Here is a 25,227-nt window from a genome sequence, read left to right on the forward strand (position 1 = left end):
TAGGGGTATTTTTGTCCTTTTCACTACAATCCGTTATAATACTAATATTCAAAAATCTACGTGCAAAAAGCAAACACCACCCTTATTCCGGGACGGAAGAAGTATTTATATTGAATATTTGACTTTATGTAAAATAATGTAATATGTATATATATATATATATTATATATTGATAATTATACGACTAAATTGCACAAAATCAATCCGTAATTTTATGAAATTGCACCAAATCCTCCATATTTTTAAAACCGTACAAAACTTTCTCGTGGTTTCATAAACTTTGCGTCTAACCCCCTTAGCGGTCCTTATTTAACGGTATTTGACCTAAATACGCTCAAACTGCGGATAAATTTTAAAATCTCAATTTCTAAACCCCTAAAATTACAAATAATATTTATTTTTTTATATATTCAGCCTAAAAAATAGTATAAATAAATTCTTGAAAACCTGGGAAAAATAACTATTTTTTTGAGTATATTTACTATTTTTTGAGGGTAAATATAAAAAAAATAAATATATTTGTAATTTTAGGGATTTAGAAATTGAGATTCTAAAATTTATTCGCAGCGCATTTAGGTCAAATATCGTTAAATAAGAACCGTTGAGGGGGTTAGACGCAATGTTTATGAAACCACGAGGGAGTTTGACGCAGTTTTAAAAGTACGGGGAATTTTGTGCAATTTAGCTTAATTATAATGATAAGAAGTTAATTGAATAAACAAACTCATTATATGTTTATTCAAGCATTAAGTAGACAATATTCCATTCATCAAAACAATAAAATGGAACTTTCAAGTACAATTTGAAACCATACAAACCAAAAATTGTGTTCTTTTAAATTTTAAAATAAATATTTTTATTCACATAATAAATTAAAACAGGCAATACCAATTGAGGAAAAAACACATCCTTTCATATACATACCTTCCAAGTAGCAACAATATATATATATATATATATATCATTATCTGATTCGAAAATCCTGTGACGGAGTCCCAAATTCGGAACAAAAGGATGAGGTTTAATAATTGGCGGGAACACAGCCATCAATGAAAGTACAGCAACATTTATATATATAATAAAAAATAATAAATAAAAAAAAAAGGGTCCATTGACGGCTTAGTATGAGCTGTATGGAAAGGTGACGTTTCTCGATAGTCGATAACAGCAGCAGCAGCAGCTCTTTTATTTCTTTTATTTTCTCGACTATAAATACACTCTCATTTCCTCATTCTTTCTACACACATCCTTTTTTATATATAATTATCCACTTTCATCGATATATCCTTTAAATAATTATATATATATATTTATTGTATTAATTAAGAAGGCATGGCATTGGCATTGGCATTGTGGAGGTGGTGCATTGCGGCGGCGCTGCTCTTCTCCGCCGCGTCCGGGCGGCCGGCGACGTTCTCGCAGGACTTCCGGATCACGTGGGCCGACTCTCATATTCGGGAGCTCGACGGAGGAAGAGGCATTCAGCTCACCCTCGATCAAGGCTCAGGTAGGCATACTCTGTTTCTTAACAAATTATTTATTTATTTTATTTTGGTTGTCTCGTAATAAAATATTTTTTTTATTTTTTAGTAACTGTATTATTTACATAATGTTACAAATATCTTTAAGTATTACATAAATGTCATTGTTTTTATATTATATAGTACTAAAAATATTTTAGTCATTTCTATTTTATTTTTGCTTTATATCAATATAATACTGATACACATAAAATTCTGCACACAAAGTAAATAAATATTTAATTATGATTAAATATATAAACTTATTTTTTTACTCAAATATTTGTTTAATATAATATTTCTTTTGTCCAGGATAATTATATATTTTTTTTATAGGCTAAACTTATGTATTCATCCACAGGCCACAATTTCATTATTTTCACAATTTGGTACTACTTTTTTACATATTTCACTATTTTATTGTTATTTTTTAATACTCTCTCCGTCCATAAATATAGTCTTAATTGGGTTGGACACAAAATTTAAGAAATATTGATATTATATTGATAGTTGGTAAAAATTATGGATAAAAGACTTTTTTGTCCTTGTGAGTGTATTAGTGTAAAAAATAGTGACAATTGTGTAATAAAAATAAAAAGTAGTGATAGTTTTATGGTGATATAGTTATTTATTGAAATAAGACTATTATTTTAGGATGGACAAAAATGGTAAATAACACTATTGTATTGGGACGGAAGGAGTAAGATTTTTACAATACCTTCGTTTTATTATTATTATTATTTTACATATTTTACATTAAGATACTATTTTTTATTACTTTTTGGGTGTGTTTGTTTGAGGGATTAGATTTTATATCCACTATTCATTCCATTTTTTCCTCCAAAAACATCAAATCAAACACCTATTTTTTATTTTTTATATTATACTAAAAATTAATTTTACATTCAAAACATCACATCAATACCTATTTATATCACATCATACAACTATTAAAATTCAAAATTTTTCCTATTCAAATCCGAACTCAAAATTCAAACCCCAAACAAACACACTTATGTACATATATTGTGATATAAATAAAACGGATGAAATAAAAATTATATAAAAGAAATAATATATATTCATTAAAAAAATAAAAAAGAACAAAATGTCAATGAAAAATGATCCAACATTAATTATATACTTGTTTAATTTGTTCCGCCCATATTAAATAAATGTGAAAAAAATAAAATTGTAGTAGATTAAAAAATAATATTGTTTTAGTCCGTCAATTTTATTTTTATTTTTATTTTTTACTCCGTTCTTTAAATTTGTTTTATTTTTATTTTTATTTTTTACTCCGTTCTTTAAATTTGTCTTATTATTAATTTTGGAAAAATTAGTTAATTAATATTTAACTATTATTCTTATTTCAATATTTATTTACAACAAATATCAATATTTTTATTATATTTTTTTATTTTATTTAATTTCTAACTAAAATTTTAAAAATATATGCAACCGTCTTTTTACTTTTATTATTTTTTTAATAAAATATTATTCTTTTTAAAAATCTCTATGCATGATCCAAAAGTGCAAATTTTACGGATAAAGAGAATAATATTCTATTGATGAATAGATTGACATAAAAGGAAATTATCGATAACATTTATGTATAATGTAAGAATGTTAATAAAAATAAGAATGCAAGTAAATTGATAATTAGATACCGACAATATATATACTAAAATAAAAATATCCTACTTAAGGTTAACAAGCCAAATGATGAGCGTGTCTATTCACTTGAGACGAAGAGAATAGTAAATTTAACATAAAAATATTTACGTATTTATATCGTAACGTAATATATACACACATATTAATTCATTTTTTTACGATTATTTAGGATGCGGATTCGCTTCCAAGTATCAATATCTTTACGGCCGAGTGAGCATGAAGATCAAGCTCGTCCCCGGCGACTCGGCCGGAACAGTCACCGCCTTCTACGTATACATTTATATGTATTACCGATTAAATTCCTATGTACATCAATTATTAAGACATATAGCAACTAATTGTCAGTCTTATGTTGTAATAGATGAACTCGGACACGGACACGATACGAGACGAGCTCGATTTTGAGTTCCTAGGAAACCGGTCGGGCCAACCCTACACGGTCCAAACGAATGTCTATGCCCACGGCAAAGGCGATAGGGAGCAACGGGTCAACCTATGGTTCGACCCGTCCCAAGATTTTCACGAGTACTCGATTATGTGGTGCCATAGTCGAGTCATGTAAGATTTATAAATTTTATCATAAATATTATTTTATAAAGAATAATTTTTTTTATTACAGTTTCTCAGTGTCATATAAAACTCATTTATTTTAAATTAAATTAAAAATATATATTTTTATTATAAATATCATTTCATAAATAATAAAATTTTTTATTACAGCTTCTCAGTAGACCAAGTCCCGATCAGAGTGTATAAGAACAACGAGGCTATAGGGATCCCATTCCCGAAATCCCAACCAATGGGAGTTTACTCGACTCTATGGGAAGCCGACGATTGGGCGACGAGGGGAGGCATCGAGAAGATTGATTGGAGCAAGGCGCCGTTTTACGCTTATTACAAGGATTTCGACATCGAGGGATGTCCGGTGCCGGGGCCCGCGGGGTGTCCATCGAACCCCAACAATTGGTGGGAGGGCCCGACCTGCAAGGTCCTGAGCCCGGAGGCGGCTAAGCGCTACCGGTGGGTGCGGACCAACCATATGATCTACGATTATTGCACTGACCGGAAACGCTATCCGGTTCCCCCGCCGGAATGCTCTGCCGGAATTTGATCTCTGGCCGTCGGATGAGACACCATGATCATTATCATCGGAAGGTTGGAAATGTGCATGCTGTTTAAAGACATTATGTGGTTCACACGTGCATGTCGTTTTCTTACGTTTAAACTGTTGTTTTTCTTTTTGTTTGTTTATTTTACATGTGATTGATGTTCAATTGTATTATTTTTTTTAAAAACTTATATGCTTTGCTGCTTGGTTTCTTAAAAACAAAAAAAAAAAAAACATTGTAATGATAATTATTATCTTATTGTGTATTGTTGGTTAATTGTATCGATTATTTAATTAACTAAGTATTATTATTATTATCTTTTGTCCTTTCAATAATTCTAGCGGTTGTTCAAGTGAGTTGATAAGGTTCTATGTCTTCTAATGATATATTTGAAAATTTTGATAATACTTATTAATAATATTTTCTTGAAATGTTATTATACCAAATACTTATTTATTTTAATAAAATACTATATAAAATATTTATTTTTAAATTTAAATTTTTTAATATTTTAAGATTAAAAAAGATCTATATGAAGGAAGATTTATTTATTTATGTAAAAATAAAATAAAATAAGAGGGAAGATACATGGATTGGAAATGATAAAAATGAGGCAAAAGTAGACCCCATGGATATTAGAGACAACTTGACCTGCAAAATTCAGACAAGTAGCTAGCTAGCTAGCAATGTTGGCTAAAATTCATTACTAATTTTGTCGTATGCATCCAATTTAAACTATTTGTTGTCTTGCATATGGCACGATTCTAGGAAATGATAACTGTATATATATATATATATTTCTACGTGGAAATTATTTTCAATAATAAAAATATATTATCACATCTATTTATCTACTCAATTTATACAGTTTCTAAAACTCACGTTATTGAGGAGAACAATTTTTTTTTTTTTGAATCATTATATTGTTATTAACGTAGATGAATTGGATATACATGGCAATTTTTTCTATACGAAAAAAGGGGAAAAATTCCATAAATGTCGGCAGTTACAATGCTGAACAGCACACTAATATCTAGCAAATAACACACGATAATGCTAGTAACAACACATTATTTATATTAATATAATACAAATACAAATAGCTAACAAAAAAAAACACCCGGTAATATTAGTGACAACGCATCAATTTATATTCATATAAACAAAGGCGTCTCAGACAACACATGCATTTCAGCACATATATATACACTTGTACAACACAAGTGTAATTATAAACAAACAACACATGTAATTATTTCAAACAACACGTGCTATTTTTTGTATTTTATAAGTGCTAAAATCAGCACCGTAACCTTCCCGTTAACCACAAAATGAAATATTAGCACCACATATATACATTATATAAACTATTACTCATTTACGATCAATTTATTCGATATATTTTTTATATAAATCATGTAAGCTAAAAAAACTACATTAGACAAATCCTGTATGGCCAAGAAAACATTGGCAGAATTCGAATCAACGACCTTGCTTTACGATAACAATACCATACCAATTCGACAACCGTAAAAATGTTTGAGAAATTCCGATAAACTAAAATAACACACCCAATTTTCTAAATTCAAAAGAATCTAACATGACTTGATTAGCAGAAACAATTGTTTCAATGGGTAATGATTCTTGCCTGATGTAATGCAGGGGAATATATTACTTCATGCCGAGCTTGACGGCAACGGGATCCGAACAGTACGGGCAATTTCCAAACAGAACATCGAATGACCTAAAATGAAATGCAGTTCCAAACTTTGACGATGATCGAGTGAGTAAAACGAAAACAGCATACAGTCTTATATGCAAGAACATCGAAGATGTAATAAAAGGCCAACTATTAGTACAAACATACCGTCTTGTTGTTGTAATGGAACGAAGCCAATCAACGAGACAAATGGTGTGGAATGCACGATTACAGTGTGCATTTTCGCAGGTATAATCAGTTGCACTCCCGCTCTTAGCGCCAAGCTCGTCGTCTAGGACAACATAAACAAGTATAGGATGTGGACAAAAATGTTGGTCCAGATTTGCAATAACTATTAGAATCGACGATTATCCTTACCTATGGGAAGATATTGAGAATAACAAATGCCACACTCGACTTGCTCCTTGTTCTTTTCGGCACACGGTTGTTGGAGCGACGGAGAATCAAATACATGTTCGAAATTTTCGGGAAACGGCTTGCCTCTATCCCTATTAATTACCAAACAAAAGTTAATAGAGAAGGAATCGAGAGAGACTTCAAATTGAATGGTATTTAAGACAAACATTTGCAAGAAAATATTATCCCAAAATTACGATACCATCTTTTGCTATTTCTCTTCCACATTTTCATTAGAGTGTTGACTGCGGCATCTGAGCCGAGGAAGCGACACCTGTAAGATTAGAAGCAAAGTTATGTAAGGAAGTTTCGAGGGCAATTTTTGGAAAAGATATCATCAAAGATCAACTGCAGAGAATCCTACTCGGGTAGAGATAATGGATCATCAACATTAATGGAGACGACGACATAACAATCGTGTCCTTCAAAAAACACAGAATTAAAACAAAAACAATAATAAATTTAACAAAAATTTGATGAATAATGGCTAACCAATTTTGATATGGCGTGATGATGCAGCATGGTGTGAGTTTATTGGCTCGGTTACAAGAAACCGATCAATATCATCCATAGTGGTCGAAAAGTCATGGAGCTGATCTACGTGCTACGGCAAAGTAGATTATATTCAAGTAAAAAAATAAAATAAAATAAAATAAAATAAAAAAACATCTAAAGGAGATCTACCCTTTGAAATTGTTGCACGACATCTCTTAGCTTTGATTTCGGGAACCACTCGAGATTAAAATTATAAGGCAATCCCTAAATCACATCCGGACCAATGTTTTAATTACTAATTTCCAACTTAGAGATGAATGAAACAAGAGGCGGTGGAAAAGAACAAACCACAGATACTGAAGGAGGGCGTCGAGGATATGTCTCATCCAATGTTATCTCCAGAATATGTTGTCTTCCTTTACTGTCCCTGGCAAAACCACCACTAACAAGCGACAACTACAACCTTAAAACTGAAAATTTATTTGTTAATAAATACGAGTTGAAAGAAGAATTTGATTTACTTTAACAAGTTCAAACATGAAAGCTCGCCGAATTTGGCATCAACTGTTGAACATATACTTAATGCCATACTACATTAATATATTTCTATAAATCTCGATAGATCGACCGATAGATAGACTCGACTGGCATTAGGCGCAGAATTAAAAACTGCAAAAAAAACGCTTACATGACACGGAAGCAAAGGAAAGTTAGATCGTTTCCCAGTCTCACGAGGTTCTCCCATCCAACCTCTTCTATCTGCAAGAATACATAAATTCACCCTGCAAATTGTCAACACGAATTACAAATAACAGCTCTATGTTACAATGCATTTTCATTTTTCACCAAAACATCAAACACCTTATTAACCAAATATTGATTTTGCAACATCAACATTTAATTTATCTTCATATCCAACAATTCAATAATGCATTAAGTTTAATGTTTTCATATTCACAATCCTATCTTGAATGTCGATTAATCTCTCGCAACGATCATGATCTGGTTCAGTAAATTTCTTTACGACTGAATACGCAACCTTTCAGCAGATTCAGCAGAATTACACCATAGTTCAACTAAAATTATCAAGATTAGATCTGATTTAACCACAATTCTAGTTAAGTCCATTTTTTTATACTACTATCAATGGCAATTGTCATATATATATATATATATTATATAACAAACAATTCACTACACAATGATAATTCAAACAAATCAGATTACACTATTTCTCCATTGAAGCTCCTTCACAGCGAGAAAAAACATTAAAAAATACCTCCGAGTATATCCGGCGGCAAAATGATGACGACATTGCAAGCTCCCGACATCTACTACGGTCAATAATTTCCTACAATCCAGCATAAAATTTCTTACTCAAATCTACAGCATTACATTGCAAAAATTAAACCAATACTGAAATCTCACCATCTCGATGTCCATTCTTGCTCCCTAAACCATTCCGCTCAAACAAACATACAGCACCGAGCAAAAACCTAATCCATTCTTGATAATAAATAGAATCCCAAAATCAAACATCTTATGAGCATTAACAAAAGAAAATGAAAAATCATTAAACGGGCGTGTTGGAATCAACACTCCCGTGTTCAACCTCAAAACACGAATACGGGAGTGATTAAGAGCGAGATTACCTCACCAATCGATTCAAGGGTCGGAAATAGAAACAGAAACAAGAGCAGGAGTCGATGGCGGAGATTGGGGGTTGAATCGGCGGAGCGACGGCCGGTTGGGAAGGAGAAGAGACAGCGGGACGGCGTGCGGCGGAGTCGACGCCGGCGGAGGGGCAGTCGGTCGGAGGCGGAGACGAGGCGAAGGGGTTGAAATCGTGGTGGAGATGGTGGCAGGGCGGCTGTAATCGCGATGGGTGAGGGAGGTGGGTGGCGGTTGGCGAGGCTGGTGGCGGCGGCGCTGGACGAGTCGACGGCGGCGGTCTATCGGAGAACGAGAGGGAGAGCGGCAAAGAGAGACGAAGTGAGAGGGTGATGGCTGCGCGTGAACTTAACGGTATTTTAGGGCAAGACCGGTCTGGGTAATTGAGTAGAACACGGGCGTGTTCGCGTTCTATTCTAGTTCGATGGCTGATGAACTGTATGGTTAAATACGATTGCGTTCTATCTAAAACGGCCGTGTTTGAATAAGACTGACAATAATTTTTTCCCTTAAGAAAATGAAATCTTTTCAGTAACTAAGCAATCTTCAGCCGGGCCGGGCCTTCAATTGGGCCGAAATTAACCGCTCATGGGCCCAACTTTAAACTTTTACCGTAATACGGCTTTTTCAAAAAAAAAAAAGGTGGGAAAAAGCGGGAGTTGGATACGTCACGTGGGGCGTGGCCCACAGGTCCCGAAAAAGATGAGCATCTCATGCCCATTATCCTTCTATCTTCTTCTTCATTTTTTTTTCCTTAAAATTTTTAAAGTGAAACAAAACGAAAACTTTTCAGTCCCTTTCACATAATATTTGTTCCATGAATTTTAGATAATATAAATTGAAAAGATCCACAGCAAGAAAATAATTTAATATATATAATATATAATATATATGTATATCATTTAATATATTTTTGTGTTCTATTTAGAGTATTTTTTTTACTATTTATAATCAATATATCTATTTTGTCTTTATTGCAAATCTTTAATAAATATAATTTTTATATATTTAATAAAGATTTATTAGATAGTGAACTTATGACGGTAAAGTTAAAACTTTTGTGTCTTTCGATTATATCTATGTCATTGTATGTTTTTATTTATTTATATCTATATTTGTTGATTATTATTTATATTGAGTTTGTTTATTTTGTATTTCTTTATTAACAAATTTTTTATATTAACTATAAAAAATTATGTTAAAAATATAAAAAATTAATATTTTTTATTAAATAATTAAATTTTTGTAAATAGATAAAATATATTATATATTGTTTAAATCATGCGACTCAAAAACACTATACTCCATGTTGTTGTATTTTGTGTAGAATCGTATAATGAATCACTAATTATGTGTTTGGTACAGATAAATGAGGCCAGAAAAATTAAAATGGTTTCATTTTTTTTGTTTTTTTAGTCAGAGAAATAAAACTTTTCATTTCTATTTCTTGTTTTATTTCCCTCTCATATGCAGAGAAATTGAGAAAAATGATATTGCAGTATTTTTTTTTTCTTCTTTGTACTATTTAATTTATATACTTTTTAAAAAATTATATTCTTTTAATTTTACAAAAATCAAATTTAATTTATGGTTAAAGTATTTAATTTTTATGATTTTTTAAGAAATTGTACTAAAATATAATATTAAAAAACACCGTATATAATTTATATTTTTTATAAAAAAAAATCAGCAAAAATATTTTTTTATGAATTTTCATTCGTTAAAACTTTTTTCTTTTTATCCGGTTAATCATTTATTCTTATTTGATTCATTCATATAGCTGCATTTTTTTTACATTTTTCAATTGAATTCTCTATTTTACCGAATAAGAGAATTAATTTTCATTCTCTATTCAATTTCATTTCCCTCCAATTGCACACTCTACTCTCGTTTATCTCAATTTCATACGCGAGCATATTCTTGTTTCTTTGTTATGGAATTTAACTTTTAAGTTTTGAATAATAAAATTTTAAAATTGAAATAATGATTCTATGGGATATAAATAAATATTAATTTAATATTTTAAATATGAATTATAAAAATAATTATTTAATTATATTTTTTTAAAATAAAATTTTCTATAAATAAGGGTTTGAACCTACATTCAATGGATGCTTGACTTCAATATATTAATGAATTAATTACAAGATTTATGTAAAGAGACAAAAACATGTGACCCAACTCCCATTGTGTCCTGAAACCCATGCATTCATTAATTAATCATTTCATTCCCACATACCCACATTGCATTAATTTATTATTATTGTTTATTTTATTTTTTCATCGGATGATTGTCGACATTAATCTCCACTACCACCATTAACAATAATAAAATTAAATAATCCATCCGTCATTACAGTGATCCATTTACTCTAGATACAAAAATTTAAAAAAAGATATAATTAGTTAATAATTTAAAATATATTAGTAAAAATAATTTTTTGATTAAAATAATTAATTAATATAATTAAAATTAAAAAATTATAAACTAAATTTTTTTAAATGAAATTAATTTATATAATTTTTGTAGAAAAAAAAAAATTACATACTAAGCGAGACAGACAAAAAAAAAATAATAATAAATTAAAATGGTGGACATGATAACTGAATCACACATTAATTAACAAGAAGAGACCAAAGATCACTAATTTCCTAAAATTAAAATTAAATATTTGCTTAATATTTACCACATTATAATTATAAAAAAAAAAAAGTTAATTAACAAGCCGCCGATTGATTTGTGTAGAAGTGCGGCTTTGGAGCCGCCACGAGATACGAACGAGTTTCCGGCGCGGCGGCGCCGCCACCTCCGCCGTCGATTCTTTCGCAAGAAGGACAGATGGTGAGCGTCGCGGCCGCCGGCAGCTTCATGTAGAGCGGCGGCGATGGTTTTAAAGCTCTCAGCTCTTGCAGCTCCTTCTGCAGCCGCTGATTCTCTTCCGACAAAGCCTCGCAGCACTTTTTAAGAAACTCACAGTCTACTTCTGTCTGCTTCAATTTCGTCCTGTAATAATCCGATATAGAAATAAATTAATTTAATTTAAATTAAATTAAATCAGATATATATTTATTTACTTTTTAGGGAAAAAAGAAACGTTAATTTGGGTTTCTGCGTTTTAATTTTTTGGAAAAAGACGGTGAAATTTGTAGCCGTAGATTTAGTGGAGATGGATTAATGAAGGGTCAGGATTGAACCTTGCTCGCCGGTTCTGGAACCACACCTCGACCTGCCGGGGCCGGAGCTGGAGCTCCCGGGCCAAGTCTTGTTTTTGTTTCTGACAACAATAGGATACCAAAATTAGAAATTCGCATTAATTATTTTAATAATTAAATTCGACGGAATTAAGGATGTTCGAATTACAGGGTTGAGAGTACTGTGGCGTTTGAAGCTTTCTTCTAGAAGGTCTGACTGGGCTTTACTGAGTCGGAGCTTTTTTCTTCCATTGGATCCGTCGTCGTCGCTGCCGCCGCCGCCGCCAATTTCTCTTTCTCTCTTGACAGTAGTGACGAAAACGACGTTGGAGGATGAGGCGGCGCTGTCTTGGCGGCGATCGTTGTAATTGCAATAAGAATCGGCGGCGGCGGCGGCGGAATTGTTGGTCAATTTGAGATCGAGGCTGAGGGTCAAAGGGGGGTCGAATTTAGGGGTGGAAGTTGTAGGTGTGTAATGGGGGTGGTGATGATTAGTGAGTCCTCCTAAGCCTAAAATGAGGGCTGTGTTGCAGAGATCGTCGAAGCCCATCTTTCATTGATTGACTAATTAATTTGGTGTGAAAATGGGTGTGGTTGTTGAAGTGTGTGTGTGTATATATTGACTCGGGGAGAGAGGGGGGGGGGGGCTGATTTCTTGGATTCTGTATTATAGTTTGTCTCTGTACGGACACAATACCTAGGGTGTGGGGTGGGGTGGGGATAAAACTAAGATGGAATTGAAGCTTGGAAAAGTAGGAAAAAGGCATTGACAAGAAACACAAAGTCAATAATAATAATAATAATAATAATAATAATAATATGGGAAGTAGTTTAGTGGGATTCACATGGAAATGGCAACACAAAAACATACAAGAGAATGATTCCACACCCCTTTTCTATATGTTTGATTTTGAGTATTGATATTTTTTTCTATATATAAAAAATATTAATTATTTTTAACTAAATATTACTCCATCCATCTCACATAATTTGTCTTTATTTTCTTTTTTTTTTTCACATGATTTGTCCTTTTTTTTTTGGAAAATTGATTATACACTTTAATTATATTTTAAAATTTAATTTTTTTTAATTTTGATTAAACTATTTAGTTATCTTAATCTTAATCTATAATTATTTTTACTAAATAATAATTATTTTTACTAATACACTTTTTAATTACTTAGTAATTATATTTTACCTAAATTCTCGTATTTACAGCAACACACCCATTTTATCTAGGACAAAGGGAGTAATTTATTTTTTCATGTCGAAACTTTGAATAGTAATATTATATTTATAATACAAATGCAATAATATTTATAAAATATTATTAAAATATAAAATTATTTTTAATATCAAGTTGATAAAAAAACAAATGACTATTTTGTTGAGTGACCGAGAGTAGTGTAATATTTTTTTCATTCTAACTAAGATCACTTTTTTACTATTTTTACATATTTTACTAAAAAGTATATTTTTTTATACTTCATTCGTCCATTAACAATCTATCTATTTTTTTTATTTTGATTCGTCTCATAACAAAGTATTAATTTATTTTTTTTAGTAATTGTACTATCTACGTAATATTACAAATACCCTTCAAATTTACAATATATTACACAAATACCATTACCTTTTATATCATACAATACTAATAAGGTTAGTTTGGTCTTTTTACCTTTATTTCTACTATATTCCAATATAATACTATTATTCTTAAAACTCCATACAAAAAAGCAAACGAATAGATAGATATGAGACGGAAAGAATATTATAATAAAAATAATTATATATTAATACCAAAATATTATTAATTTTTATATGAATTATAAAGATACTATTTTATATATATATATATATATAGTATTACAAAAAATCAAATTGTAAATTTGAAAAATCAACAAAAAAATCATTGGTGGGGTGCCTTGTGATGCCTTCCTATAATTCCTTTCCTATTCTTCACTCCATCATTTATTTTCTCTCTCTATCCTTTCTTATTTTAAGGTCAATGGCATATGTATTTTTTGCCCTTCTTTATTTGAAAATTTAATTATTGTTTTATATATACATATTTTGTGTTTTAATTTGGATTATTTTTTAATGTAAAGCATAAAAAACTATATATATATTGTAAAGACAATATTTTATTTTAAATATTGACTTTTTATATATAAAATATTATATATAATATATATTGAACAAACAAATCTTATCAATATTTTAAAAGTAAATAGTAAGTAATTGTATAAAATGTTTTGAATAAAAAACATATCAAATAAAATATTTTTAAAACATTATTGATAATATGCTTGAAGATATCTTAGATATAAGGTTGGGGTTGAGATTAAGACAGTGAATAATAGAAATTTTAAATTAAAATATAGTTTAATGTTGCAAAAATTAATTTATAATATGATATTTTAAATAAAAATTAATTTGTAATCTAGTATTAAAAATATATATAATTAGATATTTTCAAGGAAAAGAAAATATATATAATTAGATATTCAATCCCAAACTGCATCTTTGTTTGAGATTTTTAGTTTGAAATTTGAATAATAAAAACTTTAATTTTGATTTAATATATTTTTTAAAAATCATAAATAGAATAAATGATTAAAAAGATTAAAAAAAAAACCCTAAACTCCATACACAATCTTAGGATTTTATTTTATTTTTTTGCTACGGGGGTTTAGGTTAGTGGCTAAAATTTGTACTATAATACTCCCTCCGTCCCAGATACCATGTCCACATTGCTGTTTTTGTCCGTCCCACATACCATGTCACTTCTCTGAAAATGATTACACACTTTAATCTCATTTTAAATTTTTTATTTTTTTTTTAATTTTAATTAAAATAAATAGTTATCTTAATCTTAATTTATAATTATTTATATTATAGGATAATTATTTTTCCTAATACATTCTTAATTATCTACTAATTATACCCCTCCTAAAATACCGTGTCTACAGTGTAGCAGACACGATATCTGAGACGAAGGGAGTATTGTTTAATGTAGCATTTTATTATTATAAAAAACATAGTAAAATACTTTTAAAAAAAATGTTTTTTATTTGGATTTCAAATGCACAATTACAATATCATAACAAAAATATTATTTAAATAAAAATTAAATAAAAAAACTTAAAGCAAACATACGCTTAAACGAATAAACAACCTTAGTATTCCCTCTACCGACCGAAATTGGATAATAAGATTATATTATTAAAAGAAAATAGTAAATAAAGACGACACGGGCGTGTCGTTATTCCCAATATAGATGCCCTGAAAAAAGAAAAGTACAGAATATTAAAACAATAGTTTTATTTATGTGACTATGTCAATGAGCATTTGAAGTTAGGGAATATAATTTTTTTTATTGAATGTGATATGTATGAAAATATTATTAAAAATAATACTCCCTCCGCCTCACTACATTTTAATTTCAATTTAAAATTTTTAATTCTAATTAAATTAATTAATTTTTTTAATCTTAATTTGTAATTATTTATATTATATAATAATTATTTTTACTAATAAATTTTTAATTATTTATTAATTATATTTAACTCGGACATCAATAGTGGGTCATAATGGTAATTATCTTCATTAAACTCTAATATTAATAGGCTCTTTTAATATTTCTTATGTCCTATGGTTTTTACTATTGTTGTAATTTAGATGTTATATATATTTTTTTCACTTATACTTATTAATTACTTCTTAAAACTAATAAATTTATATAAAAATAATGATTACTTGTAATATATTAATTTTTTTTTTTTAAAAAAAATATATTGAAAAAATTTTGGGAAAAAAAAAAAAAACCCAAAAGCTTTCACTCTAAGGGGGTAAGAGGGGATATCATGATATCACATCCCACCAACTTTCGTTAAAGCAAAAATGCTTTCCCCCCAAATCTAGACACCAATAAAATAATAATAAGAATAATAATAATAAATAATAAATAATAATAATGCTCACTAGGTTTATGACATTAATATGTAATAATATTACATTAGAATAATTGGAGGAATCGATGTGATAATACTCACTCTGTCCCAAACACTATGCAATATTTTATTTTATTTTATTTTCAAATTCACTGCAATATTTTTAAATTTAAAAATAATTAATAATATTTATATACATATATTAATATACACTTCAAAAACAAATAATTATATCTCTCCAATCACATAATTTAATATCAAAATTATTTCAAATTATCATACTTAATACTTCTCATCTAAATTCCCGTGCCGAACGCAAAGGTTGCATTGGAAGTGAGGGAGTATTTTTTACTATAATAGTAGTACTTGATTTATGGTGGGAATAATTAAGCAGACAGCTAATCATTGTCAAATAAATAAATGCATACAATTCAGTATCTACGCAACACAACACAAGTGCTTTTTCTCTAAAAAGTCACAATTTTTATTTATTAATTTGAGAAAGAACATAAATAATATTCCAAACTTATCATCACTAGAGAATGTCAATATATTCCTTAGCTTCCAGAACACACACACACAACTTTATCCCTTTTTCATTTAATCCCCTTCAAAACTATATATACAAATACAATGATGTTTTGATATATAGCTCATGATAACATATGATTTATATAATTTTCTATTAAATAAATAAATACATAATAAAAGTATTAGCAAGCATTCATTGTTAGATGATTCTTGATTAGCATATGATGCAAATATAGAATACATAAAATCTTTTCTTAAACAAGATAAAATTTATAAACCAGTTAAAAGCTGAAATCCCATATGAATTAAGAGGTACGTACCAAACAGAAATTCGAAGAGACGAGCAGACGATGTTCAATTATAAACCATGTACTTAGGCGTTGCGCTGAATTTTTGATAACCTTTGATCACCTTATTAACGGCGTCCAAGAAATCTTTCTCGGTCACGGTTTTCCTTCTTGCTCGGATAGCGTACATGCCAGCCTCGGTGCACACACTTCTTATGTCTGCCCCTGAAAAAAAATGTATACCACAGAATATCGAATAAAATCTTGATGCACAGCATGGGCTTATGTCGTTTAATTGATATCTAGGAAAAATCTGATGAACTTTTACCGGTAGAGTTTGGGCAGAGACGAGCGAGAAGTTCAAACCGAATATCCCTCTCACAGTTCATTGTTCGTGTATGAATCTTGAATATTTGTGTTCTGCTTTCTAGATCGGGCAATCCAAACTCCACTTTGCGATCCAGACGTCCAGGACGAAGCAGTGCCGGATCAAGAGTATCAGGTCTATATTATATAAATTAAAAACAACCACGGCATAAATTAGCACGTCAATATCCATCAAATAAAAGAGCGCCCGTTGACAGCAAGAAAACCATAAATAATGGCAATCAAAGGTTAGAACATAACCACCTGTTGGTTGCCATTAGGACTTTAATATTTCCACGAGCATCGAACCCATCCAGCTGATTGACAATTTCAAGCATTGTCCGTTGGACCTCGTTGTCTCCACCAACCCCATCATCAAATCTTGCGCCGCCAATAGCATCAACCTCGTCGAAGAATACAATGCAAGCCTTTTTAGAGCGTGCCATCTGCCGGTGAATAATGAAATGTATTAACTAAGTCATGTACGGCCATGGGAGTATGGAATATGTTCGTAGAATTGGAGGTTTTTGAACCTGAAATAATTCACGAACCATCCGAGCACCCTCACCAACGTACTTTTGGACAAGCTCACTTCCAATAACACGAATGAAACATGCATCGGTTCTATTAGCCACAGCCCTGGCGAGTAGAGTTTTACCAGTACCAGGAGGGCCATAGCATAGCACACCCTTTGGTGGATCAATCCCCAGTTTTACAAATTTTTCAGGATGAAGCATGGGCAGCTCGACAACCTTGCCAAAATATATATATACAAAGACATATATATATATATATATAATAAGGATTTGATGAAGATATCAAAAGGTGAAAATGAAATCCTTTTTTGTTTATCCAAACATAAGTTATGGCAACAGCGTGCACATTAAAAGCAAGTGAAGAATAAATATATTGTCGTACCTCTCGCATCTTTTCAATTTGCTCCTTACAACCACCTACATCATTATACGTTACATCTGGCTTTTCCTCAACTGTCATCATCGTAACACTTGGATCAATTTTTGGAGGCAATGGAATCTGGATTTGATACTTATTTCTGTCAACACTGCAAAAATAAATAAATAAATAAATATTCGATTGGAAAAAATATCATAATAGCTAAGGGCAGCAACAGTATAAAATAAACTAATGAGTTTAAGGACCTAAAAATCATAACATTCACTTCAATAATTAAACTTATGCGGGGGTGCATGAAATACCAAGATAGAAAAAAGTATTTACCCAACTCTCATGCCTTCTTCAATATCGGTGGGTGAGACCTTATCCCCTAATCCAACAACAAACTGCAAATAAATGACAATTAACAAAGAAAATATAACTAAAAGTTGATACAGAATAGAAAAACAAATAAATAGAATATTATTCAATACACAACCGAGCCTCTTTTAGAGAAAAACCATCAGGAAAGGTCTAGTTCTTGCCTTGGCGATTTGCTTGACATTGATGACATATTTCGCATCTTCGGTATTGGGATCAATTATCTTGGTACATCTTGCAACCTAGTAAGAAATCCAATTATACCCAAAAAAAATGGGTTAATAAGATAGATGAGTTATAATTATAAGCCTTACTTGATTACAAAAGTAACCGTGAACAACAGAAGAACAAGTCACATAAACTATATACATATATATACCTGCAAAGGTTGTTCTTCCTGCATCATTTGCTTATCCGATACAAGATCCCATTGACTCGGTGCAGCTAGACCAGTGTCGGATTCCTTGATACCTATACAACAAAAATTATATCTAATCAACATTACGAAGATCGAAGTAACATATGACCATTGCACTTCAATAGCCTACAGACAAATAATCACAGAATAGTCATCAATATTGTGAAGATGGTCATTGTTTAGCAAAAATGCATAGAGAATTGGTAAAAGATACAAACCACACAAATCGTTTATCTTCTTGGCCATCTCCTTGATTTCCTTCTCGGCCTTCTTTATGGTCGTAGAATAAGGCCCCAACCCCTAAAGCACACATTCCATAAGAGCAACAGACTTTAACATGCAAGAAATTAGAAATTACTTTCTGATTTGCTATATACAGTAATTAGCAGAAGAACATATAGCAACTTAAGCAGAAGAACAGAATCTTCACTTCACAAATTGCAACAATATCAGTCTTCCATTTCCACAAAAAAACTAGATCCAAAACAACCCCTAAAGTCGCTTCACTCGCCGGTTATCTACGGAAAATGAATTACAAACTCAAATTTGTCTCTAAAACTAAACTATACCTGCGTTTCCATACAACCATTAAAAGAGGAAAAACCGTACTTACATAGGTCTTGAGAAGAGCAATATCATCTTCATCGAGGGGCTTAGGGTTCTTCTCGTCCTTGATCTCATCGTCAGGCTCAGGCACCATTTTCGAATTGCTTGATTTGATAGGATGGGTGAGGGCTTCGGCCTATTGCTTGTCTTCCTGGTCAAGAAAGCAACGATGAATAAGGAACGCCATTAACGAGCACCGAGCAGGCAAGCTGAGTTATTTGTTGTGAATTCCATTGTTCCCCTGAAATTGGGCCTTCAGTCTATACTAAATGGGCCCAAAAAGAAAATAATATAATGGGCCAATAACATCTTCAGCCCAATAAAAAAAATCCAATTCAAATTGCAAAATATAATGATATATAGTATATTTCTTGACAACTTTTTATACTACAGCTATTTTTCGAGTACATTTTCGGTAAATTTCAACTTAATAGTATGGAAAGTAGGTCCTATGTTTGTTTATAATTGTTCAATAATACACAATATTTTATATAAAAAATTAGATTATGTTATCTTTCAATTCTTTGTAGTCATTTTTTTTTAATAAAAATATATCAATTTTTATATAAAAATATCACATTAATAACTAAAGTTGCATGTTTTGGATGGGTGTGTGTATTTTGATTTTGTATTTTAATTGGATGTAATGGCTTGTGAGATAAAATTATAACTTTGTAAAAGAAATCTTGAAAATTAAATAGTACAAAAATAAATAAATAAATAACAATACAAAGGTGTGATATTTTTTATTTTAACCGTTTTTATTATTATTAGGTAAAATTATTATTGCATTTGACGCTTTATATAAGAAATTTGAGAATTTGGCCTAATAGTGTATATGGTAAATTTGTGACCGTGAATAATGATATCACAAAAAAAAAAAAAAAAAAAAATTGCAAAATTTTGGAGATATATAATATACAATATTAATCTTCATGTGAAGTTGATTAATTTATAATCCAACTAACCATGTATTAGGCCTAATTGACTTTTGTATGACTAATAATGTTTATCTGATAAATTAAACAGAAATATTTATTAACCCTATAAAGTTAACATCCTCATAATCTATATGTCCTTTCTTAGTATATAATTTTATGTTTTATTCAAAATATGAAATTAATTTTGTTTTAAATAAAGATCAAGTAAGAATAAAAGATTTATTTTATTTGACCTTCTTTCAATCTTTTCGTCTACAATTTCATAACTTTTTACTTAGAAGTATAATATATTCTATGATTATTTTTCGTGTAAAATATTAGTTGAAATTTAACAATTATTTCACCTGCAAAAAGTATTATTACTAAAAAAAATTTAAAAGAAAATAAAAAACAAAATATTGAATCGATTTAGCTCTGTATATTAAAAATTCTAATCAATCCGAAATATAATATTTTAATATTCTCTCATCTCATAAAAAGATACTGCTCCCGTCCCAAACAATGTGCAATATTTGCTTTTGGTACGAGCTTTTAGATGAATAGTATTAAGTAGAATAATTTAGAAATTATGTGATGGGAGGTAGATATCAAGTATAATTAATTATTTACTATTTTAGAAATGTTTCAGGATGTTTGGAACGGAGAAAGTATTATTTTCTAAATATTTGTTTATCCCAAAACAAAATTGTTATTTACTTATTTGGTAATTATATTATCTATCTTAACTTTATAAATATTATTACCATTCACAGTATATTACATAAATTTCATTATAATTATATTAAATAATACTTCCTCCCTCCCACATAATTTGTCTCTATTTTCGTCCGTCCCATATAACTTGTTATTTCTATTTTTGAAAATATAATTATGCACTGTAATCGCATTTTAAATTTTAAATTTTATAATTTTCTTAATTTTAATTTTAATGAAACTATTTACTTATCTTAATCTTAATCTATAATTATTTTTACTAATACACTTTTTAATTATTTACTAATTATACTTTACCTAAATTCCGGTATCTACAGTAATACACTCATATTAATTCATGTAAAAAAAAACAACAATCTTAATATTTATTACTCCCTCCGTCCCAAAATACCCTACAACATTTTCTTTTTCTATGTCCCGAACACCCTGCAACATTTCTAAAATAGAAAATAATTAATTATACTTAATATCTATCCCATATCTCTCAATCACATCACCAAATTTCTAAATTATTCTACTTAATACTATCCACCTAAAAACCTATGCCAAAAATAAATATTGTACCTTATTTGAAACGGAAGGAGTATAATATACTCCATATTTAATACTCGACTTCTTGTGTTACGTCTGTTAAAATAAAATTTTTATATATATATATATTTTTTACTTTTTCATATTATTTTTATTTTACTTTTTTATATATACCTTAATTTACATGCAAAAATTGCAAAGCTTAATTGTTACACATATAATGTATTTTTATAAAAGTAAAAATTCAAAATTATTAAATATATTTCAATATATTTATTTATTTATTATATATATTTAATATTATAAAAATATAAAACAAAATTTTAAATTTTAAAAATAATAAAAAACTAAAATTCTAGATTATTTAGGAATTTTCGATATTTAAATTGACTTTTTAAAAAAAATTCAAATTTTGAATCGATTAAAATTTGACAAAATCCAAATCAAAATCCCGGATGTTCACCGTACATTGTGTTAAAAATTATAGTGGCAGTGTCAAAAATTTCTTTAGGACTACATTTGATATTTTTAATATTTATGGACGCGACGTGCAATATTCCAATTAGTCTATAAAATCACTACTACTAAGTAGTAATTACTGTACTTTACATGCTCAACAGTTCATTTGTTTTGTGGAAAAACAGCAACGAAGGCGGCAGCCAGAACTGACTCTGAGAAATGGAGAGCTACGCAGCCTCCTTCGCTCTACGCCCCAACGCCTATTCCCCTCATCCTCGTATCGCCCATGGCGGCGGTTCCATTGGGATGCTTCCTCCCAAAAAAAAGCTCTTTTCGCCTCAGCCTCTTTCTCTTCCGGTATTGTTATTGTTCGTCAATAATTGGTTCATCTCATGTTTTTTTGATATTGTTTCGGTTCCATATTATAGCGATTTGTTTAGTTATGGTGTGTGTGTGTGTGAAAAAAAATGTGTGCAGCTGCAGAAGCAATCGCAGTTAGGTTATTTCAATTACCAAAGCAATGTGAATGTTAGTCCTCTTCGCGTAGCCTCTCCTGCCAGGTGCATTAATTTCGCTGATTGATTCTGGAAACGTCGTTTGATTGATTCGATTTTGTGAATCTGAGATTTGATATTTCCTACTCTGGCAGCGATGTAGCGTCGGAAGTAGGGGATATTGATTGGGACAACCTTGGTTTTGGATTAATACCGACTGATTTTATGTACATCATGAAGTCCTCCCAAGGTAGAGCCTTCTCCAAAGGTGAATTAAAGAGATTTGGGAACATTGAGTTGAGTCCATCTGCAGGCATTTTGAATTACGGTCAGGTTGGCTCTTTGTACTGAATTTTGATCTTATAGTAATTTCTATCTGAAGTGAAGAAAGTTTTGTGGTTAAATTCGTTAAATTTTTGGCAGGGACTGTTTGAAGGTTTAAAAGCTTATCAAAAACAAGATGGTTCTATCTTACTATTTCGTCCCGAGGAAAATGCACTTAGGCTCAGGATGGGCGCTGAGCGAATGTGCATGCCGGCTCCGACAGTGCAGCAGTTTTTGGATGCTGTACAGTACACTGTTGTGGCAAATAGGAGATGGGTAATTCGTACATTCATCTCTGTAGTTTATTAGATTTTGAACTTTCTATTTGCTTATTTCATTGTAGTGAAGTGCTTAATTATTTATATGCATCTCGGTTACAGATTCCGCCACATGGTAAGGGTTCTTTGTATATTAGGCCTTTGCTTATGGGGAGTGGACCAGTTCTGGGCCTTGCACCGGCTCCTGAATACACTTTTTTGGTTTATGTTTCTCCGGTGGGGAACTATTTCAAGGTAAACTGGCATTTCGTAGTATATTCGTGTATTGTGTTTCATGTCTGCAAATTATTTGTTGAATTTGTGTTTTTTTGTGTCTCTCTTGTATTGCTACATCCAAATTTTCTGTTAGATGATGTGTAGATTCGTAATTTTGTGGTGGTGTTTTTGGGGATGGTATAATGTTTATTCCTAGCAGAATGGTGTACCTTGCAGTTGATTATCTGTTCCATTTCCAGGAAGGTTTGGCACCAATAAATTTGGTGGTTGAGACTGAAATGCATCGAGCAGCTCCTGGCGGCACTGGTGGAGTAAAGACTATCGGAAACTATGCTGCAGTAAGTAACAGCTTTGGATTCTTTCTACACATTGTTCTGTTGGTTTTAATTTGTTATTGATGCATCCTCATTTTTTTTTGTAGTCTTGTTCAAACTAGTAGCCTTTGTATATGTTTGAATGAAAGCAAAAACATACTGAAAACAAGAATTGGGATAGAAACTCATGCCTTGGGCTCTTGTTTATTCTGTTGGATTTATTTCTTCGCACTGGCCCCGATGTTTTGATTAGAAATTTATGATTTCACTTGCCAGAATCATTTGAATATTTTTTGTACTGATGCATTCTTACATCTTATGCTCTACGGCTCGCAGGTATTACAGGCGCAGGGTGCTGCAAAAGCAAAAGGCTTTTCCGATGTTCTATATCTAGATAGTGTCCATAAACGATACTTGGAAGAAGTCTCCTCCTGCAATGTGTTCATTGTAAAGGTAAAATACCTTTTACTTGGATTTCTGAGCTTCATAAATTCTGGTGAATTTAAGGCTTCGACTCGGCAATTCTTAAAGTTGAGCATTTGTGCATCAAAGTTACAGTCATTCGGCATAAGTCTATATTTCCATTTAACGGCATGCTTGAATCTTATTTGGTATTCAATTACTACTCATCATAGGGTAATGTGATATCCACTCCTGCAATAAAAGGGACCATCCTACCAGGAATCACTCGGAAGAGCATAATCGAAGTGGCTCTTAGTCAAGGATTCGAGGTACTTTTAGCAATACATATGCAACCAAAGACACCTTACCAAAACAAAGAATACACTAGTCACCTCAAACTGATATTTTCTTGTGATATCATCTAGGTCGAAGAACGGCTAGTGACAGTAGATGAATTGCTCGATGCAGATGAAGTGTTCTGCACAGGAACGGCTGTCGTGGTTTCACCTGTTGGCAGTGTGACATACCTCAATAAAAGGTTATCAAACATGAAATTCCATGGTACATGATTTTAAATTTGATGTGATTATTCTGAAGATTCAATGTCAATGCAGGGTGACTTACGGAAACAATGGGGTCGGGCGCGTGTCGCAACAACTCTATTCGGCCCTTACCAGCCTGCAGATGGGGCTTGCTGTGGATGAGAAAAACTGGATACATGAGATCCAGAAAATAAGGTAATTTTATCAGTTTTGATTCATCTGTCTGTGTCTTGATCTTGCATTCTAGCATTGCAACTTTGTTGCTATTTTCTCTCTCTCTCTCTCTCTCTCTCTCTCTCTCTCTCTCTATAATTTAAGTTCTCCACGCTGCAAACTGGTCGGTCTGCTTTCTTCCTTCATCATGATTCGAATAAAATTAGTGTCTTGTCTTGGTTAGGATAGAGGAGGAGAAAACTCTATGGTTCTTTTCTCACTCTGCTTTTGCAAATCTATTTTGTTCATCTTGGTTTCATCATGTGTAAGTTTATACATTACATACAATATATAAACGAACAATATATGACAATTAGTTTATACATTACATAATATTATTAATTTTAGCACATAGATTTATAAGAATATACTTATAAAGTAAGTTTTAAATGAGAACTGTTTATGTATGAATACGGGCCGGGACCAGCTGCCATTCAAAGTTCTTAGTCTACAGTTTGGATTGATGTTTGAAACACAACATTTTGTATTTTGGGCCTTTTGTTCCATCCCTTTGTGGCTTTGTCAGTTCCATAAAAAATAATTAATTTTTATTTTGAGTAAGTTTATCAATTTTAATCATAAT

General features: G+C 30.7%; 5 protein-coding genes across 11 annotated transcripts; 2 read left to right on the plus strand and 3 right to left on the minus strand.

The window, feature by feature from the left end:
* Positions 1–1,239: 1,239 nt before the first annotated feature.
* Positions 1,240–4,619, plus strand: LOC127258598 (probable xyloglucan endotransglucosylase/hydrolase protein 7). The gene is made up of 4 exons (XM_051285507.1): positions 1,240–1,507; positions 3,367–3,467; positions 3,559–3,755; positions 3,918–4,619. The coding sequence occupies exons 1-4, from the start codon at positions 1,333–1,335 to the stop codon at positions 4,306–4,308; spliced, it is 864 nt and encodes a 287-aa protein (XP_051141464.1). The 5' UTR covers positions 1,240–1,332; the 3' UTR covers positions 4,309–4,619.
* Positions 4,620–5,782: 1,163 nt separating this feature from the next.
* LOC127258592 (uncharacterized) lies at positions 5,783–9,012 on the minus strand. Of its 7 annotated transcripts, none has more exons than XM_051285497.1 (12): positions 8,570–9,012; positions 8,346–8,423; positions 8,197–8,268; positions 7,606–7,676; positions 7,266–7,338; positions 7,107–7,181; positions 6,915–7,026; positions 6,787–6,844; positions 6,625–6,696; positions 6,384–6,514; positions 6,174–6,297; positions 5,783–6,050 (listed from the first exon to the last, which is right to left on the minus strand). In XM_051285497.1, the coding sequence occupies exons 2-12, from the start codon at positions 8,358–8,360 to the stop codon at positions 5,978–5,980; spliced, it is 876 nt and encodes a 291-aa protein (XP_051141454.1). In that variant the 5' UTR covers positions 8,361–8,423; positions 8,570–9,012; the 3' UTR covers positions 5,783–5,977. The 7 variants fall into 7 exon arrangements, with proteins under 7 accessions (XP_051141454.1, XP_051141453.1, XP_051141452.1 ...); XM_051285496.1 differs by having other exon boundaries at positions 7,266–7,344; XM_051285495.1 differs by having other exon boundaries at positions 7,266–7,359; positions 8,346–8,413; positions 8,575–9,011.
* Positions 9,013–11,147: 2,135 nt separating this feature from the next.
* On the minus strand, positions 11,148–12,389 carry LOC127258284 (homeobox-leucine zipper protein HAT22-like). Its single transcript, XM_051285077.1, has 3 exons — positions 11,950–12,389; positions 11,784–11,863; positions 11,148–11,592 (listed from the first exon to the last, which is right to left on the minus strand). Exons 1-3 carry the CDS (start codon positions 12,328–12,330, stop codon positions 11,307–11,309), a joined length of 747 nt encoding a protein of 248 aa, XP_051141034.1. The 5' UTR covers positions 12,331–12,389; the 3' UTR covers positions 11,148–11,306.
* Positions 12,390–16,386: 3,997 nt separating this feature from the next.
* Positions 16,387–19,416, minus strand: LOC127258574 (26S proteasome regulatory subunit 7-like). Its single transcript, XM_051285470.1, has 10 exons — positions 19,224–19,416; positions 18,829–18,910; positions 18,572–18,663; positions 18,357–18,434; positions 18,157–18,218; positions 17,836–17,980; positions 17,451–17,669; positions 17,182–17,363; positions 16,880–17,055; positions 16,387–16,776 (listed from the first exon to the last, which is right to left on the minus strand). Exons 1-10 carry the CDS (start codon positions 19,308–19,310, stop codon positions 16,619–16,621), a joined length of 1,281 nt encoding a protein of 426 aa, XP_051141427.1. The 5' UTR covers positions 19,311–19,416; the 3' UTR covers positions 16,387–16,618.
* Positions 19,417–22,013: 2,597 nt separating this feature from the next.
* LOC127258604 (branched-chain amino acid aminotransferase 2, chloroplastic-like) lies at positions 22,014–24,957 on the plus strand. The gene is made up of 10 exons (XM_051285513.1): positions 22,014–22,218; positions 22,339–22,421; positions 22,511–22,688; positions 22,779–22,955; positions 23,060–23,191; positions 23,413–23,511; positions 23,824–23,940; positions 24,123–24,218; positions 24,315–24,427; positions 24,504–24,957. Exons 1-10 carry the CDS (start codon positions 22,081–22,083, stop codon positions 24,628–24,630), a joined length of 1,260 nt encoding a protein of 419 aa, XP_051141470.1. The 5' UTR covers positions 22,014–22,080; the 3' UTR covers positions 24,631–24,957.
* Positions 24,958–25,227: the final 270 nt, after the last annotated feature.

This window comes from Andrographis paniculata, unplaced genomic scaffold, assembly GCF_009805555.1.
Source record: "Andrographis paniculata isolate CXL003 unplaced genomic scaffold, ASM980555v1 Contig59END, whole genome shotgun sequence".
Lineage (NCBI taxonomy): Eukaryota > Viridiplantae > Streptophyta > Magnoliopsida > Lamiales > Acanthaceae > Andrographis > Andrographis paniculata.

Excerpts from the sequence above, each read along its gene's own strand:
- LOC127258598 (XM_051285507.1), top strand. The coding sequence starts at position 1,333 with ATGGCATTGGCATTGGCATTGTGGAGGTGGTGCATTGCGGCGGCGCTG. Across the intron at positions 3,468-3,558 it reads GAACAGTCACCGCCTTCTAC|ATGAACTCGGACACGGACAC; the intron begins GTATACATTTAT and ends ATGTTGTAATAG. Across the intron at positions 3,756-3,917 it reads TGGTGCCATAGTCGAGTCAT|CTTCTCAGTAGACCAAGTCC; the intron begins GTAAGATTTATA and ends TTTTTATTACAG.
- LOC127258592 (XM_051285495.1), bottom strand. Across the intron at positions 7,677-8,196 it reads GCCGCCGGATATACTCGGAG|ATAGAAGAGGTTGGATGGGA; the intron begins GTATTTTTTAAT and ends GTATTCTTGCAG. Across the intron at positions 6,298-6,383 it reads TTCTCAATATCTTCCCATAG|ACGACGAGCTTGGCGCTAAG; the intron begins GTAAGGATAATC and ends ATGTTGTCCTAG.
- LOC127258284 (XM_051285077.1), bottom strand. The coding sequence starts at position 12,330 with ATGGGCTTCGACGATCTCTGCAACACAGCCCTCATTTTAGGCTTAGGA. Across the intron at positions 11,864-11,949 it reads GCCACAGTACTCTCAACCCT|AAACAAAAACAAGACTTGGC; the intron begins GTAATTCGAACA and ends TATTGTTGTCAG. Across the intron at positions 11,593-11,783 it reads TTCCAGAACCGGCGAGCAAG|GACGAAATTGAAGCAGACAG; the intron begins GTTCAATCCTGA and ends GGATTATTACAG.
- LOC127258574 (XM_051285470.1), bottom strand. The coding sequence starts at position 19,310 with ATGGTGCCTGAGCCTGACGATGAGATCAAGGACGAGAAGAACCCTAAG. Across the intron at positions 18,664-18,828 it reads GAAGATAAACGATTTGTGTG|GTATCAAGGAATCCGACACT; the intron begins GTTTGTATCTTT and ends TTTGTTGTATAG. Across the intron at positions 17,056-17,181 it reads GTCCTAATGGCAACCAACAG|ACCTGATACTCTTGATCCGG; the intron begins GTGGTTATGTTC and ends TATATAATATAG.
- LOC127258604 (XM_051285513.1), top strand. The coding sequence starts at position 22,081 with ATGGAGAGCTACGCAGCCTCCTTCGCTCTACGCCCCAACGCCTATTCC. Across the intron at positions 22,219-22,338 it reads CTCAGCCTCTTTCTCTTCCG|CTGCAGAAGCAATCGCAGTT; the intron begins GTATTGTTATTG and ends AAATGTGTGCAG. Across the intron at positions 23,941-24,122 it reads GCAATGTGTTCATTGTAAAG|GGTAATGTGATATCCACTCC; the intron begins GTAAAATACCTT and ends TACTCATCATAG.